At 37.5% G+C, this 17,196-nt stretch overlaps 2 protein-coding genes across 3 annotated transcripts in view; one reads left to right on the plus strand and one right to left on the minus strand.

Annotated features, from left to right (window-relative positions):
- Positions 1–3,122, minus strand: part of SPTB (spectrin beta, erythrocytic) — a 139,082-nt gene extending 135,960 nt beyond the window's left edge. Inside the window, exons 1-3 of one of the 2 annotated variants that reach the window (XM_072963223.1) lie at positions 3,017–3,122; positions 2,574–2,729; positions 490–590 (exon numbers count right to left, since the gene is read on the minus strand). The gene's annotated coding sequence lies outside the window, so the exon portion shown is untranslated. Of the gene's footprint in view, positions 1–489; positions 647–2,573; positions 2,730–3,016 lie in introns of both variants that reach the window. The other variant, XM_072963222.1, reaches the window with a different exon arrangement.
- A 100-nt stretch (positions 3,123–3,222) lies between these two features.
- Positions 3,223–16,185, plus strand: CHURC1 (churchill domain containing 1). The gene is made up of 4 exons (XM_015241507.3): positions 3,223–3,372; positions 8,959–9,094; positions 10,642–10,712; positions 16,021–16,185. Exons 1-4 carry the CDS (start codon positions 3,334–3,336, stop codon positions 16,111–16,113), a joined length of 339 nt encoding a protein of 112 aa, XP_015096993.1. The 5' UTR covers positions 3,223–3,333; the 3' UTR covers positions 16,114–16,185.
- The last annotated feature ends 1,011 nt before the right edge of the window (positions 16,186–17,196 follow it).

Here is a 17,196-nt window from a genome sequence, read left to right on the forward strand (position 1 = left end):
TATCTAAAACCCAGTTACATTTTGATTATTAAATTCATCCCAATCCATGTAAGATTTGAGAGAGACTATTTCGCCGGAGGCTACTACATCGGAGATTTTGACATATATCATGAAAATTCCATACGGAAATCACCATCTGTACATGAAAAGAAAGCGAGGAGAGCTGGAGAAAACAGAATCAAAGGAAACAATAGCTATTCTCTTGTTTTTCAGCACCACGTGTTTGAAAGCTGGGGCTTATAACCTGAATAACTAGAAGAACCTGGAAACGAAGAAAGTCCAACTTGGCCACTGAACTGGGTGGGGGGAATGGGAAGGGAGAGAAGCCAGATGTGAAATTTCAGAAGCTCTATTCTATCTGCCCTCACCCAGGCTCACCAGGGTTCACCCAGAACTGCTGCTTATTCATTCATTCCAGGCAGGTGATACCAGGTGAGAACAACCACACCTACTCCACACATCCCTTGAGACAATGGAAAGGACACATACCTTCAACCAAACAGATGAGCTTCGTTTGGCACTGAGCTTCCCTCCACCTGTGAAGTTAGTCTGCCAGGGCTACTGTAAAGGCTCCGGGCTGCTTCCTTAACCTCTTAAACAAAGGATGAAGAGGACAGGTATGCCCAGCTCTGCATCCCTGTAGCCTCTTGGTTTTAGGCATTATAAAAGGCAAAAGAAAAAAGGTAATAGAAACAGAGTGTTAAAAAGAGTGTTCAAACGGTACTCCTAAGGGAAAACTTTAATCTTGCCCCAGGGATGTAGTTTAGCATATGTAATTGAACCGTTTTAACATTAAGAGTTTCCTAAATGGATTCCTGTTACCAAGAGATAATATGCATAAACTGCAACACATGGGTATATTTGATATATATTTCTGATGTCAGAAGTTTATTAAAGATTCCTAGGGGTAGGGTATTATCACAGAGAAAATGCTATTAGAAGGTAATCCTTAAATAGTTCCTGCAAACTTTATTTTATATAAGTAATATAAGAGAAGAGAAAATAGATTCTTTGCCACTTTTTTTGTTGTTGCTTATTTTACACCACTACTTGGTCATTTCTTTCAGGTGCTAATCTCCTTCAGCTTTGCAGCCTCTATTTTCTTTTCTTCCACCTGTCATCCTCAAGAGATTTTATAATATTTCTATTATCATAATCACACTTTAATTTCTGGTCCTGTTCCACTTCTCTTGCCAGTCTCATTGCTGCCTCTCTTCCCTGGACATAGCTAGATTTTGGATGGAGAACTTCATTGGGTGGATAGCCATTAGCTCTTGAGTGTTTGTGCCTATGAATAAGATGACCTTTTTATTCACTTGCTCTTTTTTTTTGAAAGGAAAAGTGCTTTACCCTTTGGTCTTATAAGCATTCTGTTTAGATATAGTTTGACTCTATTTTCATGAGTCTTTTTACACATGGAAACTAATACATTTTTTACACTTGCTCATTTTAATAACAAGTGATAATAACTATATCACTCTGGGGAGGTAAAAATATGCTGGTAAATATGTAGATTGACTTTCATGCTTCAGAAAATGAAATCAGTTCATGCCAAAGAACCTACTCTTAGAGATCTTTGACTGCAGTGTAATTTTCTATTTATTTATTTTTTTCAATCACGCATGTTTTCTATTAGTCACGGGGCAGAAAGCTATACATCTCCCCCTTGTGGTTCCTGTTTGTGTCTGCCTTTCCATGTCCAATTTCTTCCAGCTCCAATCAATTCCAATAGAATGCTGCTAAATAAAATCTTCCTAAACCACAACCTTTTTATCACTCTCCTGCTCAAACTTTCAGTGGATTCCTATTACCTGCAGGATAAAATCCAAACTCCTTGGCATTGTCCACCTGAAATTTGTATACTAAAACTCTCTGCTTTTTGAAATCCTACACTTTCTGCAAGGCCCGAATTCCTCTTTCTCAACCCTCCGCCTGGAAATAGTCTCTCCATTTTGTTCTCTCATACCACAATCTGCCAGTAATTACAGGTATTTGTGCTCATTTTATCTCTCAGACTCTATTACGAATATCTGAAGAGTAGGAAAGAACAGTATCTTTTTCGTTTCCTGTTGTTTCCACAGTTTCTCGCACAGTGAAGGCACTCAACAAATGTTTATAGAACTGAATAAAACACAGTGGTTAGTAAAATTAAGGCAGCATTACGCTTTAAAAACAGATGACACGTTTAATAATGAATCAAGAGACAACTGCATAGACCCACCCTGTCCCATAGAAATATAATGCAAGCTTTATATGCAATTTTCAATTCTCTAGTAGCCAGATTATAAAAAGAAACAGGTGAAATTAATTTTAATAATTATTTTATTTAACCCAATTATTTCAACTGTAATCAATATAAAATTACAAGTGAAATATTGTACTTTTTTTATACTAAGTCTTCTAAATCTAGTGTGCAGGATGTACTTACCACACACCTCAGGTCAAATATGCCACGTTAAAAGTGATTTATAACCACATGTGGCTACTGGCTACTGTATTAAAAAGGTGCTGAGCCCTTCTGCGGGGTAGGAACTGAGTCCTAGTCCTGGCTGACCACTGTGTAGTCCTGTTACCTTACATAAGACCTGGTCCTGTTCAGCTCCTCCCACCAGTCTCATTTGCTGCCACTCTTCGCTGGACATAGATTTTGGTTGGAGGACTTCACTGGGTGGATAGAAATTAGCTCTTGAGTTTTTGTGCCTTAAATATTATTTCCTTGATTTCCTCATCTGAAAAGGGAAGACACACACAGAGAGAGAGAAATACATTCTATGTTCTCCAGAGGACTCTGGGATGGTCATTTATTATTAACACTGTGTTCTTTTTAGAAGATTCTCTGTAGAGTCTAAGGGTCTCTTCTCAAATACTTCATTTATTGCCTATTCACTTGCCAAAATCTGAACTATCACTCTCACTGGCCTAAGAAATGGTATGGAAATGCATTCAAAGTATAGTTTCATCTTTATGGAGCCGAGGCAGCGAGAAACAATTCCCTTTCTTGTAGGTTGTGACTTGCCTTTCTGTCAGCCTAGACTCAGGAAGGTGACTATTAGAACTTTGCTCGGTTCAAAATCCCTTTCCCCTTCCCGCCACACGCTCCAAGTTTCTCTCTCACAAGGTTCCTGAAGTCCTACCGCTTGCCCCCGATTGTTGTCTGGGAGACCAGACCCTGCCCTAACAACAGTTGCTAAGGGGCGGAGACTCCGAATTGGTTCCGGAGACCAAATACTCCAGGGTCAAATACTCTAGGCGCATGCGGTAACCTTCTCTGAGTTCTCGCGAGGCTTCCTCTCCCGGAAGCACCGGAGGACCTTCCCAGTTAACGGAGTCGCGATGTGTGGGGACTGTGTGGAGAAGGAATATCCCAACCGGGTGAGCGAGTGGGCACCGAGAACTTCCCGCTCCCTTGACCCATGGCCGGCCCCTGAGGCTTCCCATGCCCCCAGTCGACCTTCTCTGGGAGGCCGGGCGCCGGGCGGACTCAGCCGTTTTGCCCCTTCCGGTGACCCGGTGGCTTTATTTAGGCACCTGACAGCGCCGATGGCCTATAGCGGTCCATTCCCGCTGATCCCGGCCCTGGCCACTGACATCAGCTGTCACCCTATTTCTCTTGAGCTTCAGGGGACAGCAAATGAAACCCCACCACCAACACAACCCAGGCGACAACAGAGGGCACCCTTTCCCTACCCTGGTCTCATCCTCAAGCTTGATTTAATGACGTTGGGTGTTCTTCCTGAATTCTAGCTCTGGAAGGCTCTGAGTTTATCTGTTCTAACCCAGTTTTGCAGATGAAACTTATGCTTAGAGAAAGGAGATCACTTGCCGAAGTTCACATTCTAGTTAGAGCCAAGACTAGAATACAGGTTTCCTGGATGTTACTTTCTTTTAAATCTCTGTCCCTTTCAAGTTCAGGAGGTTGCGAAGCTTGTTTTCTTTCATTCACTCAGGGTATACTTACAGAACCTTTATATTTGTGTAACTAGATTACTTTGCTAGGCCAGAAAGGGATACCAGAGAAGAAATAAAAGGCAGCTTCCGTGCTGCAGAAGAGCTTACATTTTACGTGAGCATGTTATTAACAAAAAGTGACTAGTACAGTACATATATGCTATTCAAGTTTAGAGAAAAGGGAGAGCAGCAGGGGATAGTGCTGTTTTCCCAGAATAAAGGTGGCCTTCAGTGGGGACTTGAAGGATAGTTATGACTAAGGTAGAGAAGAAGGAAAGGAGGAGTTGAATTCTGGAGGAAAATAACAAGAACAAGGATTCTCATATTGTTCGGGAGGTAGAAAATTTTATGGTTGCTTCTGTTTCTTAATATTTTCAGTAATACTTAGTCTTTGGGGAAGGTTATGTAACAACATGAACACTTACGTGGTAAACCTCTTTGAGGAAAAAACTCAGAGTTGTCCAAAAAAAAAAAAAGTTAAAAAAAAAGATATGCATGCTGAATGACCCAGAAGTTCCCATTCTGGAGAAATAAATGAATGTGTGCAGTATGTTCCTGGAGACTGATATAAGAATGTTCATAACAGCATTATTTGTGGTAGTAGACTGTAAAAGTATGATATGGTCATAGAATGGAACACCATGAGTGAGTGAGTAATTGAAAGTGACTGAGTGAGAACAGTGGTTTTGCCTCCCAAGGCATTTGACAATATCTGGAAACATTTTTGGTTGTCGCAACTGGGGTACAATAGATATTTAATAGGTAAAGGCATTATGCTGTACATTTATGTTTCACATACTTTTCTTTATTGTGTTCTATTTTATACATTTTTATTTGTTTAACAAGAGATTGTTGTGAATCCAGTAATGAACACTGCACATTACAGGCACCATGAGGGAGATGTTTGCTGCGGATGGTATTAAAGGTTGGATTTTTAAGAGTTGAGCTAATCAAAAGACTTGAAAATTATATTGAGAAGTTCAGATTTTAAACTTTAGGCATTTGGCAACCATTCCCCAAAAATTAAATAGGGAAGTGATTCTGAAATCTATTATTTAGAAAAGTGAATCTTGTGGTTGTTGAGATGATGGGATTGGGGGAAGTGTAAAACAGCATTTGGGGAGCCAAATGGCAACAGTAGTGTAGGCGTGAGATAATGAAGACCTCATTTCTAAGAAACAATTAACAGGACTAAACTCCTTTAATGTAGGAGGGAAGAAGGGAAGAGCTGTAGTCAGATGAGTCAGCCAAATAAAAGCGTCAAATGGAAAAGATTTGTTCTCTTAGGAAAAGAATGTAGAGAATCAACCAGAATCAAGAACTGAGCTTCAAGGAATAAATTAATTTAGGAAGTGAAAATAAAGGTATAGGAAGAAGAGTAGAGAAAAGAATTGAGGTGATTGGAAAACCAGGAAAGTGCCTAAAGCACTTTTCTCTGATTTAATCTGTTCTGAAATAATTAACGGGCTGTCATGAGGAAGAATTGAGCTTTTATTTGAAATTTCAAAAGGCAGATTTAGAAATAATTAGTAGGTGGATATTATGGAGTTGTAGACATTGACTTAGAATAAAGAACTTTCTGACAGATTTTTTTTTTTTAATGGAATGGGTAACCTTAGATGAATTGAACTCTCTTCCTGTTGTTCAGTACAGACTGACTACTTGAAATCTCAAGGTTCCTTCCAGCTCTGGGATTTTTTGAAGTCATGAGATATTTTTAAGGGCAGTAAAAGCAGAAGCCACTTTGCTTGAGCCTAGTAAAGGAAAAGATACTAAGGTGGTGGTAGCAAGTATAGTCCACTCATTCAAAAAATTTGGCAGAGAAACATAATGGATTAGCATATTGGGTAGGTCTAAATGCAGAATGAGTAGGTAATAAATATTTAATCCTTTATCTCTGGTTTCATAAAATTTCCTGGAGTTCTGTGGTAGATGTTTTTCACAGGCTAGAAAATTCCTAACAGAGCTCTAGCCCACTAGCTTGTAATATTATACCAAGAACTTGAACTCAAGCATGAATCAAATTGTAGATGAATATACTAATTTTCTGAATTCAAATTTTTTTGCTCATCTGTGATCCAAAAAAAATTTTTTTTTCATTCAGAAAAGCATTTAGCAAACCAGTTGAACTAGAACTTGACTGCCTTTTCTAAAATAACTAATCAGGCACAAAATTGTAGTAAAACATTTCCACATCAAACTGGAAATGAAACCTTTATTTTTGTGTAGTTCCAGTTTCAGCTTTAAAATTCTTAGTAATACAGTAGCAATACAGAAATAAAGCATGAATCGAGATTAATCAGAGAGAGTAATCAGTAATCATTAATCAAATTAATGATATGTTTAAATTAGAAATTGTTTTATATGCATCACTTAAAATTAAACTACCAAAGTTTATGTACTTAAATTGTTGCTTAGCATTAAACCATATTTAATTAAGTGCTGAGTTTGATATATAATTGGTAAGACAATTGTATGTAAATGGATGCTTTAAAATGATATTCTGCATTTTTAAATGCCTGCGTTAGAAAAGAACAATCTGGAATCAGTAACTTAACCTTCCATTTTAAGACAGTGGAAAAACAGTATCACACTAAATTCAAAGTAAGCAGAAGAAAGGAAATAGTAAAGGTTAGAGTTGAAATTAATGAAATAGAAAACAGAAAAATAGAGAAAATCAGCCAAACTAAAATTTGGTTCTTTTAAAACTGTATTTTCCATTTTCCATTTTCAACATTCCTTGACAAAACATATACACTATTAAATTATACCATCTGAAATAATAGGTTTTTGGAAAAAGCAAATTGGCCCAACCCTTGTCAAAGTAATTGCATATTTCTCAAATTTATATAAGATTTTATCATAATATACTGTCATACTAATTATCATCATAATATTCAACCATTTCTTCTTGCGCATTTGCATACCTTTACAGATCCTTAACAAGAATTTAGCTGAATTACATTTTCTTTGGATATTTAACATTTGATTTTTTTCCTGTCTTCTTGAAACTGTTAAAGCTTACTACATTTACTTTGGAATTGATTTAGATTTTATTCTCCTTTTTCTTCCCATTGTGAGAACCTCAGAAGCTTCTCTGAATATTGTGTGCTTTAATTTACTTTCCCAAATTTGGACATTAATAATCTCACGTCATTTAATAAAAGAGCCACGCCTCTCTGATAGAGGTTACCCTCATTGCTTTCAAATGACCAGGGCCCTTATAGAAAGCCCTGTCAGTTTCTTAGATACTGTACTTGCATGTTGCCATTTCAAGAATTTATTTCCTTACCTCACAATAGGTATATAGATCTCTTTCCTCTTCTCTCAGTGTTTAGAGTTTACATTCTGTCTGCTTCCAAAGTCAGATTACAGAAGTTAGACCACATTGTATAAGGTACCTGTGTTTATGTGTGCAATCCTGTTCAGAGTTCTGTTTATTTGAAAGTGGCATTTAGATCTTTATTCTTTTAATGTATTTTTTTAAGTCCTTAATTTCTTGGAGTCTTTGGCAATCAGCTTTTATAGATTCAGGGCAGTCCCAGTTCAAACGCCAGCAGGCTTTTTTGTAAAAGGTTATAAGCTGATTCTAAAATTTATATGAAATGAAAAGAACCTAGACTAGCCAAATTATAGGACATAAACTACCTAATTTAAAGACTTACTAAAGCTACAATAATCAAGAGAGTGTGAGATTAGTGCAAAGAAAACAGAAACACTAATTCAAAAAGATATATGCACCCAAATGTTCATAGCAGCATTATTCACAGTAGCCAAGATGTGGAAGCAACCTAAGCGTCCATCAACAAATGAGTGGATAAAGACAGTGTAGTGTATATATATATATACACACACACAATATATATATTACTCAGCCATAAGAAAGAATGAAATCTGGCCATTTTGCAACAACATGGTTGGACCTGGAGGGTATCGTGCTTCGTGAAATAAGTCAAACGGAGAAAGATAATGTATGTTTTCACTTATATGTAGAATCTAAAAAAACAAAAGAACAAACAAAATAGAAACAAACTCACAGATTCAGAGAACAAACTAGTAGTTACCAGAAGGAAAAGGGGTAGGAGGAAGTGAATGGGATCAAGAGGTAAAAACATAAAATGAATAAGTTATAAGGATGTAATGGACAGCACAGGGAATATAGCCCGCATTATACAGCAACTTTGTATGGAGTATAGTCTATAAAAATATCGAATGACTATGTTGTACACCTGAAACTACTATAGTAAGTTAACTGTACTTCAATTAAAAAAAAGAAATGAGGTTGAACTAGGTTGTTTATAAAGCGACTTTTAGTTCTGAACAATTACTAGTAAGCTTTTAGCAAAAACCTCCCTTGAGCCAGAAGCATATATTGCTTGCAGTTTCTTAGTGACGAGCGAAAACCTTTCTCTTTTAAATGCCATGGTGTCAGTCTGATGAATTGCAGAACTTGTCTTCTGTGCCTGAATCACAGGTATCCTAAGGACTGGCATCTACAGAGCTGAGAATTTGGTTTTCTTTATTTTGTTGCATTTTTAAGGCTTGAGAAAATGCTGTTTCAACAATCAACTGAGCATCACAGTGTAGAAGATTATGTTTATCTTTGTCTTAGTATTTTGATTTTGATTGAATTTTCATTCTAGTTTTATAATATACCTCATTTAATATTGTTGGCTATTAGATTTTTCTGATTTTTCCTTTTCATATTTTATATTATTAAAACTCCATTAAGTTGTTTCTAAATATCTTTTTGCATTTAGTCCTCTCTCAAACACAGTTGCAGTTCTCAGAGACTTACAGCTCTAACACTGCTTCAGTTTAATTTACCCTGAATGCTTCTAGAGAAAAGCTGGTAATCTCAAAAATTCTTGATGTAGACTTCAAGCAAGTAAATTCTGGCCATGGTTTTTGCCTTTAGAGATTCTAAGTCTGTTAATCATTTTCAAATGATTGTGGATTTCACGGATTTTGAAATAGAAGAAAATTAAATTCCTCTTTTTCATATTTTAGGGTACCATCTGCCTGGAGAATGGGTCTTTCTTGCTGAACTTTACAGGCTGTGCAGTGTGCAGTAAGCGGGATTTTATGCTGATCACAAACAAATCTTTGAAAGAGGAGGATGGAGAAGAAATAGTTACCTATGATCGTAAGTAGACTTTTTTTCTACATGAATCTGTTAGCAGATACCAGCTTTTGGAAGTTAGGTTGTGCCAAGTATTATGAGGCCTATTTCAATGTCATATTGCAATACATAGTCACTAGTTAGTTTTTTAAGAGGAAAATGTAGATAACACCTCATTTATCTAGCATTATCAGGTAGTTCCCATAAATGACTTTTGCAGGTAACTGAAGCTTATGATTCAGGCACCAGTTTTCTTTTGTTTATTTTTAAAGACTTTATGTCTTCTGAAACAAGATATGGGGACTTTTTTTTAACCTTAAGGTCATCCATATGAATTTTCACTTTCTACCGTAGTATAATACAGTGGTATCCTCCAACACCTATCAAAGTGTTCAGGGCTTTTGCCTTTGTACTAAATGATCCTAGGATGCTATAGTTCTTTTAGTCTTTTTTCTGCTTTTATAGCTTTTGTCTCTTTTCTCACTGTCAGTCTGTAGTTTCTTTCTTTTGCTACTGTTAAGTATGCTACCTTCTTATCTGTTCCTCATCCTTAATACTGGGAAATCAGGTAAATAACTATGTATTATAAAAATACATCAGTTCCAAGGTTGGTACTAAGAATCTCTATGAGTAAATTAAGTATATGTCTACTTACTGCCCAGATATTGTGACAGCTCTTTAACTGTTTACATTTCCTTTTTGCTTGTGTCCTGGTTTTTTGGTGTGTTCTGAGTATGTGAGAAATAAATGTGCAAATAATGATATTTTGAAAGAGAGGTATGAAAGACACTAAGCCTTTAGAATAGAGTCAGACTGTGGGAAAATGTTCTAAATTAGAAGAACCTTTTTCTTTCTTTTAGCATATTCCCCTTTAAACTGTATTTTTTTGCAGGTAGTAGAGAGTAGAGCATAGTGGTCAAGAACAAGGGCTCTGGAGTCAGAATGCTTGGATTTGAATTCTGGTTCCAACACTGCTTAGCTTGGTAGTCTTCCTAGTTACTTTGTTTCCTTATCCCTAAAAAGGTGATATCAATAGTATCTACCTCATTGGGTTTTTAAGAACATTAAGTGAATAAACAGATAAAAGGTATTCAAAACAGTATCTGGCACACATTAAGCACTCAATAAATTATAGTTGTTATTATTATTATCATATTGAGAGGCTTTTGTTACTGTTAAATTTACTTTAATGTCTAGCATTGGCTTTTTGTTTATGATTGATTAATAGCACAATTTCTATCATTCCTGAGAATAAAAGCTTTAACATATTTAGATAGGTCCAGCTAGTTTAAAAAACATACATATTTGCTAATTGATTACCTTAGAGAGCTTTCAACAAGAATTAATACATGCACATTAAGTTCCTGAGTTCAGGCCCTTAATTGTATAGTGTGGCTGTGTGACAGATTCTGGATTTCTTATCAAGGTAAATATTATAATGGGTTTCCTGCTGTGTTAAATATGACAGAGTTAAGATTTTTTTTAAGTAGTTCCGTGTTAAGAATAGAAATTTCACTGTCTTAAGACCCCTTCCAAGACTTAATTATTTAAGTCTCTCTCTGTTTCAACAGATCTTTGTAAGAATTGTCATCACGTAATAGCCAGGCATGAGTATACGTTCAGTATCATGGATGAATTTCAGGTAAATGTATAAATACGTGTATGTTATTGTGGGGAAGTGGAGTGATAAAAGTACCCTTGAAAAATTAGATATAGTCTTCATAAATGCAGTATTAGCTAATTTTGGAGGAGGCCATCCCTCTCTTCCACTTGTACAAGTTGAAAGAGACACTTTAGATGTAGGTGGATCTGTTCAAATCTCTCTTCACAAGAGTCACAAAGCAAAAATGCATGCCTTACAAATGATATCTCAATTCTGTCATTCTTGCTTCTGAAGAACAGCATATTATGGCTTCTTATGAGGTTACTATTGTGCCTCTTTTTTCTCTACCCAGTATATGATTGCACAGTTGTTGGCTTTAAGTGTTGACCTGCTCACTGCCATGCTGCTTGCTGAGCATGGAAATTGCTCTAAAGAAGTTAATTATCTTTGTTCCCCTTGTAGGTGTGGAGAGTCAAGCAACTTTGTAGTCTCAGTTGTGATAAGACATTTTAATATTGTTTGATGAGTAAAATGATAAGTATATCAGGGAGCAAAGCTGAACCATTATAAGGGTAGAGACTGGGGATGTATTATAAGGATTGGTCCTTATACAATTGTGAGATCATATGAAGAATTCTGCAGGCTGGTGCAGGCCTGAAATTGCTGAAGATTCACAAGTCTAATAGTCAGGGAGAAAAGCTGGACAGTGGGGGAAAGCCAAGGACAAACGGGAAAGCAGGAGGACACACTCACCTGTGTCTGTCCTTCACTGCCTCTATTTTCAAGCCTTCAGATTGAGTTACTTATGTAGTGTGAACTACATGTTTATCCATGGGGTATAAGTATCAAGTATGAGCTTTTAACAGGCAAGGGAATTTTTTTTTGATACTTCAAATTTGGATAGTACTATGATTAGGAAGAAAAAATCTTCCATATCAGAATCTTATAAAATAGTATAAGCACTTTCATTCATTCTTATTTTAGTGTGGAAGGAAGCACTTAGTCACCCATCAGAATCTGGTCTAATTTGTTGTGGTTTAGCTAAACAACATCCTCACCACATCTCCTCAGCATCCAAAAACTATGCCTGAAAGATACTTACATGAACGATGTGACTTAGGGCAAAATTGAGATCTCAGTGAATAAGTAGCAGCCAAATAGAGGAATAAGCATGTCAGGGGCTTAAAGGAGCAGTTCTGTCTATTTATGGGAGGAAAGGAGTGCTTACAGCTATTTTCTAGAAGTTCCTGAAGCTCTTGTGAGCTTTTTAGTGTCCCTAAGTGGATATTGAGATTGCCTGTTTATGCCCTAATTGAGCCGTTGTGTATCACCGCCGTGAGACCGAAGTCTAGCTGATTTTCCTTTATGACTGTGCACAGCCATTTTCAAAGCTGGCCCAGAAATTCCTCTGGGGCAGGAACAGGAAGGTGAAGGAAGATGGCTATAATCACAATGCCTAGATAGTGTGAAATTCTCTTGGAAAAAAAACTCTTAAACTGGACTCTCTACTGCCAGTTTCTCTCCCAACATCCACTTCCCCTTCCACCCATATTCTGTATTCAGCCATCAGCTTGTTTTTCTTAAAATGATGCTTTCAAACTACGTCACTGGCTTTTCCACAGCTCACCATCAGCTACAGTGTAATATCCAAGCTCCTTTACTCCAAGGTTCTTGCCAAGCGGGCCAGCCTCCCTTTCTCTCATTCCCCACTCCTGTCCTTTTGTACACTAACCACAGCATTGCTCCAACTTTAGATGTTCTTCCTTCCCTCCTGTTGTAGACGAGATTCTTATTTCCTCCTGTCTAATGCTACCCCCACTGCGTTTCCTCAGGAATCTCATGTTATCGCCTCTCTTTCTAACATCCTCCTTTTCTTCACGGGATTTAAAATATTTTTGCATGAAATATACTTAGTTTCTCTTTTATTTCTCAAAAATAGATTAAAATCCTTTTGTTTCACTCAGCTACCCATTTGTCCTCCTCCAATCATCTCTCTCCTTCCTTTTGCTTCTTTACTTGAGTAGCTTTTGACCCTATTTTCCTTATTTCCCTCTGCTCCTCTTAACCACTTGCAGACTGGTTTTCATTTTCACTTTACTGAAACTATTCTCTCATAGGTTTCCTTTCATGTAGCCAAGTCCTGTGACCTTACCTCAGTTCCTCTCTCTCTTAAGTGCTTTTCTGAATCTGGTTTTTTTAACCGCTGTCTTTTTTAAGCATTTCTTCCCTCAGGATCCATAGTGCTAGACTTTCTTCTTTTTTCTTGAATCATTTTAACTGTTCCTTTGCTTTCTCTCTGGTTTCCTTTCCTCTTTTTCCCTAGCTGATTTTCCCCTGAGCACTGGTCTCTGGTCTAGGAGCCTGGCCTGTCTACCCTCACACAGTGAGCACAGGCACCCTCACTTTCTGCTGAGACCCGTCCGATGTCTCCCAGATTCTCTAACCCTCCCCCCCACATCTGCCCTCCTTTCTTCCTTTGTTTCTCTCGCTTTTGTTTGTTTCCACTGCCACACTTCTTGTCGAGGACCGTACTGCTAAAACCTAAATCACTGCAGTAGTTCCCACGTAGTTTTGCACAAGGCCTTCAAATTAATCTCCTGAAAACCTTCATGCCATCACTCCTCTGCTGCTCTATGTGCCATATGCTTGCTCTTTTCTGTATCACTGTCCTTATTCGTGCTTTCTCCTTGGCTTGTCCCTTTCTCTACCTTCAGGCCTTTCTCTACCTTCAGGCCAGCTAAATCTTACCTCTTTCAGGCTGAGCTTAAATTCTGTTTCCTTCTTATTCTTAGTAGTCCAGCCCATACTGCTTTTTCCCTGTTCTGAGCTCTTCTTATACCTGCAGCAGGCCCCGCTCCACATGACTGGCCAGTTGCAAACTTCCATCTCGGCCTGATGACCACAAGAACTCTTCATACGCAGCCGCTGTGGCTTATTCTTCTCGGCCCCACCCTCCTCCAGCCCCCATCTTATTCCAGCAGTAGTCAGGTTCAAGGTGGGATTCCCACCAATGTTTTTTTTGTTTTGTTTTGTTTTGTTTTGTTTTGAGTGTCTTATGGGAAATTTAAACACAGTCAAAAATAGGCAGAATAATGTATTAATCTCCAGCACCCATCTTCAGTTTGCTTTATTTGTACCTCACCATTTCCACATCTCCCCATAGGATTACTTTGAAGCAAATACCAAACATACTACTACTTCTGTAAATATTTCAGTATGTATCTCTAAAAGATAAGGATTCTGTTTTTAAATAAATTCACTTTTAACTAAACCATTGTTTAACAAAGTAAGATTTTCTGGTGACAAGAGCAGAGGGGAAAGTAGAGACGTAAGTACAGAGTTTAAATGGAAAGTAGAGGTGATTACAGGTAGCGTGTATTTTTTCATATCACCCTAAAACCCATTAAAGCCTCAGGAAACAAGAGGGAAACTGAAACTGCTTTCTCTTCCTCTGTGGATCTGAGAAGAAGAGGACTGGGGGTTAGAAGTAACAGGTAGTAATAGAGGAAAAAAGCCCATGGGACTCTCAGAATAAAACCTTTCCTTCCAAATTTCTACCCTCAGGCATTGCCCATATGGAGCCTGTGAGGGTCTCCATGAATGTACTGGGGAGGGAGTTCTGATTTTCCTACCTTGGCTGGTTTTGGTAAAAGGTGTCCTGATCCCACCAGATTCCTGGCAGCACAGGAGGATAAGATCCTGGCATCCCAACTTAGAATTCTACACATATTTTCCCACAGAAAAACTGCTATATGTGGTTAGATTCTATAGTACCTATGCAGTATAAGTTTAAAAGACTCCCTGGATTTCCCCTGGGAACCTAACTGCCGTGTACAACATTTCTTCTGTGGGAAACTGCTTTTGAATTCCAGAGAGTTTTGACCTACTATGAAATTTGGATTCCAGACTGTGTATGAATTAAAGATTACAGGTATAATCAATCTTACTGATTTAATAGTCTTCCCAGATTGTACCATGTGTTAGGTTTTTTCTTTCTCCATAGTTCTGCTAAGTTTTGCAAGGTCAGACCTTATCCTCGCTGTCTGTCTTGTCTGCCAGTGCACCTGGCACATTGCAGAGCCTTTAGGCACTTGATAAAAACTTGTCAATAGATAGATTGGTTGAAAACTCAAGTATTTGTCTAGCTTCAAACATTTTCTCATTTTGACTTTATTACTTTTTCTTCATTTCCAGTGAGAGGTTGACATGCTGTTAGTAATGTCTGGTGAAAGCAGTAAAACCTTGGAGAGAGTGGATTTTACTTTTATTTTTAATTCATGAGACTCATATTTGTTTGCTGAGCTCTGGACTCTGTCTAGAGCAGAGTAGATAGAGTAGACTTTAAAATTAAATGTGGTCTTTAAGAAACAATCTTTCCACAACTATAATTCTGTGCCCCTATCGAACCTTCTAGCAGGAAATAGAAAGGCAGTTGCCTGATTCTGAGTCTTTGTACTGTAGTCATTGTTTATCTCCGTGACCCTCTCTTTAGTGTCTGTTCAGACCCATGAAATACAAACTGCCTTGACAGATCAATTTCCAGAGCGCCAGTAATCTCAATGTCAGGTGTGGAAACGCTAACAGACTTAGTTTAGATGCTTGTTTTCTTTAAGAAGATAAAAGGTTTTTAAGTAAAAGTTTTGAAAGAAATATGTTTCTATAGTTTCTGACCATATTAAATATTCTAGAAAGGGGCAGCTATAATAAGAACAGGACTTTGCCCTTAGGATTTTTGCCTAAAACAGAATACCTTCTGTCATCAGTCTGAACATTTGTTAAGCCCAAGAAACATAAAACTCTTTAAATGGATCAAATTCCAGACAACCAGATATCTAAATATGAGACATGACATACTAGTAGATTTAACATAGTTGTTTATTTTTCTGGGGTAGATAAAAATAGCTTTTTTGGTTTGGAAATATTTTTCCCTTTTTTGTTGTTTTAAAAATCATTTCTGTTGCTTATTAGTGTTGAATATCCTAGAAAGGAACAACTCTAAGAACAGGAATTTGAGGCCCACACTCAAATTGCTTCATTGCTTTAAATAGCTGCTCTAAGTAAGCCCAATATGTATGTTTTCTAAGTCCAAGAAATAGCCATGCATTTCCAAGATGACATTCTTGTGTATATAGTGAATAGAGCATTAGCGTGTGTTCAGTTTATAGAAACAAAAGGCTCTGGGATACACAGACTAAACCTAAGACATTGCTTATAGGTGTTGAAGAAATTGATCTAATGTACAGACAGAATATCCATGACAATTTATAGAAAACAGCTTTACAGAGAACATGATGAATCATTTTTCTCCCGGTTCCTCAAGGTAATTATGCACTTTATCTTGTTCTAGGAGTATACCATGCTGTGTCTGTTATGTGGTAAAGCCGAAGATACTATCAGTATTCTCCCTGACGACCCCCGACAAATGACTCTGTTACTCTAAGGATCCTTCTGCGGTTCTGTTGTAATGATGTTGTGTTGGTTTACAATATAGGAAGACTGATGGTTTGTCTAACTTAGTTTATAATGGAAATTATTTGACTATTATTTTTTCTGCCTAAGCCTACCTATTCCTTGAGAGAAAAGGTAATTTAGGGGATTGCTGTTCTCTAGAGCTGATCTCTTCTACTAAAGTTCTCAGTGCACATCAGTGCAGCCAGAATGAAGCATTTTTGTTAGCAGTTATGTGGCTAAAAAATAATCAGGATGGGAGCACATCTAGTGCCCAGATCTTGATTCCAATAAAAGGAACTAGAACTCATTGGAGAAATGACTTGAGTCTAGGACTGGGGCAGTAAATATACAAGATGAGCTTGGAGTATCTTGAGCCAGAAAAAAAAGGAGGTGCTCAAAAGAAAAATCACAATGATTGGGAATATATCAAAGGGACAGAGGAGCCAGCTGAAGGAGCTCCCAGTGACCAAAATTGGAACAATTTGAGCAACAAAATAAAGTAGTATTAGATTATAACCCAAAGTATAAAATAAATATTCATAAGTCCATACTGTTATAAATGAATGATTGAATAAATAAAAACATAAATTGAAGACAATAGACAAATTCTGCATGCAGAATAATTTCAAATAATGTATGTGGATACCCTTCACTCCTTAAGTGTGTGATTGCATAGTGACTTCCTTCCAAAGGGTATAGTATGGAAAGTGGGAAAAAGTTGCTTTACGGTGGAGAAACCTGACAAACAGTAGCCAGGCCACCAAGATCAGCATCACTGATGGTAAGCCTCGTTGACAGCACGTACTTTTGATATGAGGTGATGAGAATGGCACTTAACCTTTGTGGTCTTCCTCCCATAAACCATCACCCCAGTCTAATCATGAGAAAAATCTCAGACAAATCCAGTTTAATGAGAAATCCCAGTCAAGGAAAATACCTGACCAGTACTCCTCAAAACTGTCAAAGTCATCAAAGGCAAGGAAATCTGAGGAACCCTCACAGCTAAAAAGAGCCTGAGAGGCGTGGCTGTTAAATGTAAGGTGGTGTCCTGAATGAGATCTGCGCCAGCAAA

The sequence above is a fragment of the Vicugna pacos genome, chromosome 6, assembly GCF_048564905.1.
Source record: "Vicugna pacos chromosome 6, VicPac4, whole genome shotgun sequence".
In the NCBI taxonomy this organism is placed as follows: Eukaryota; Metazoa; Chordata; class Mammalia; order Artiodactyla; family Camelidae; genus Vicugna; species Vicugna pacos.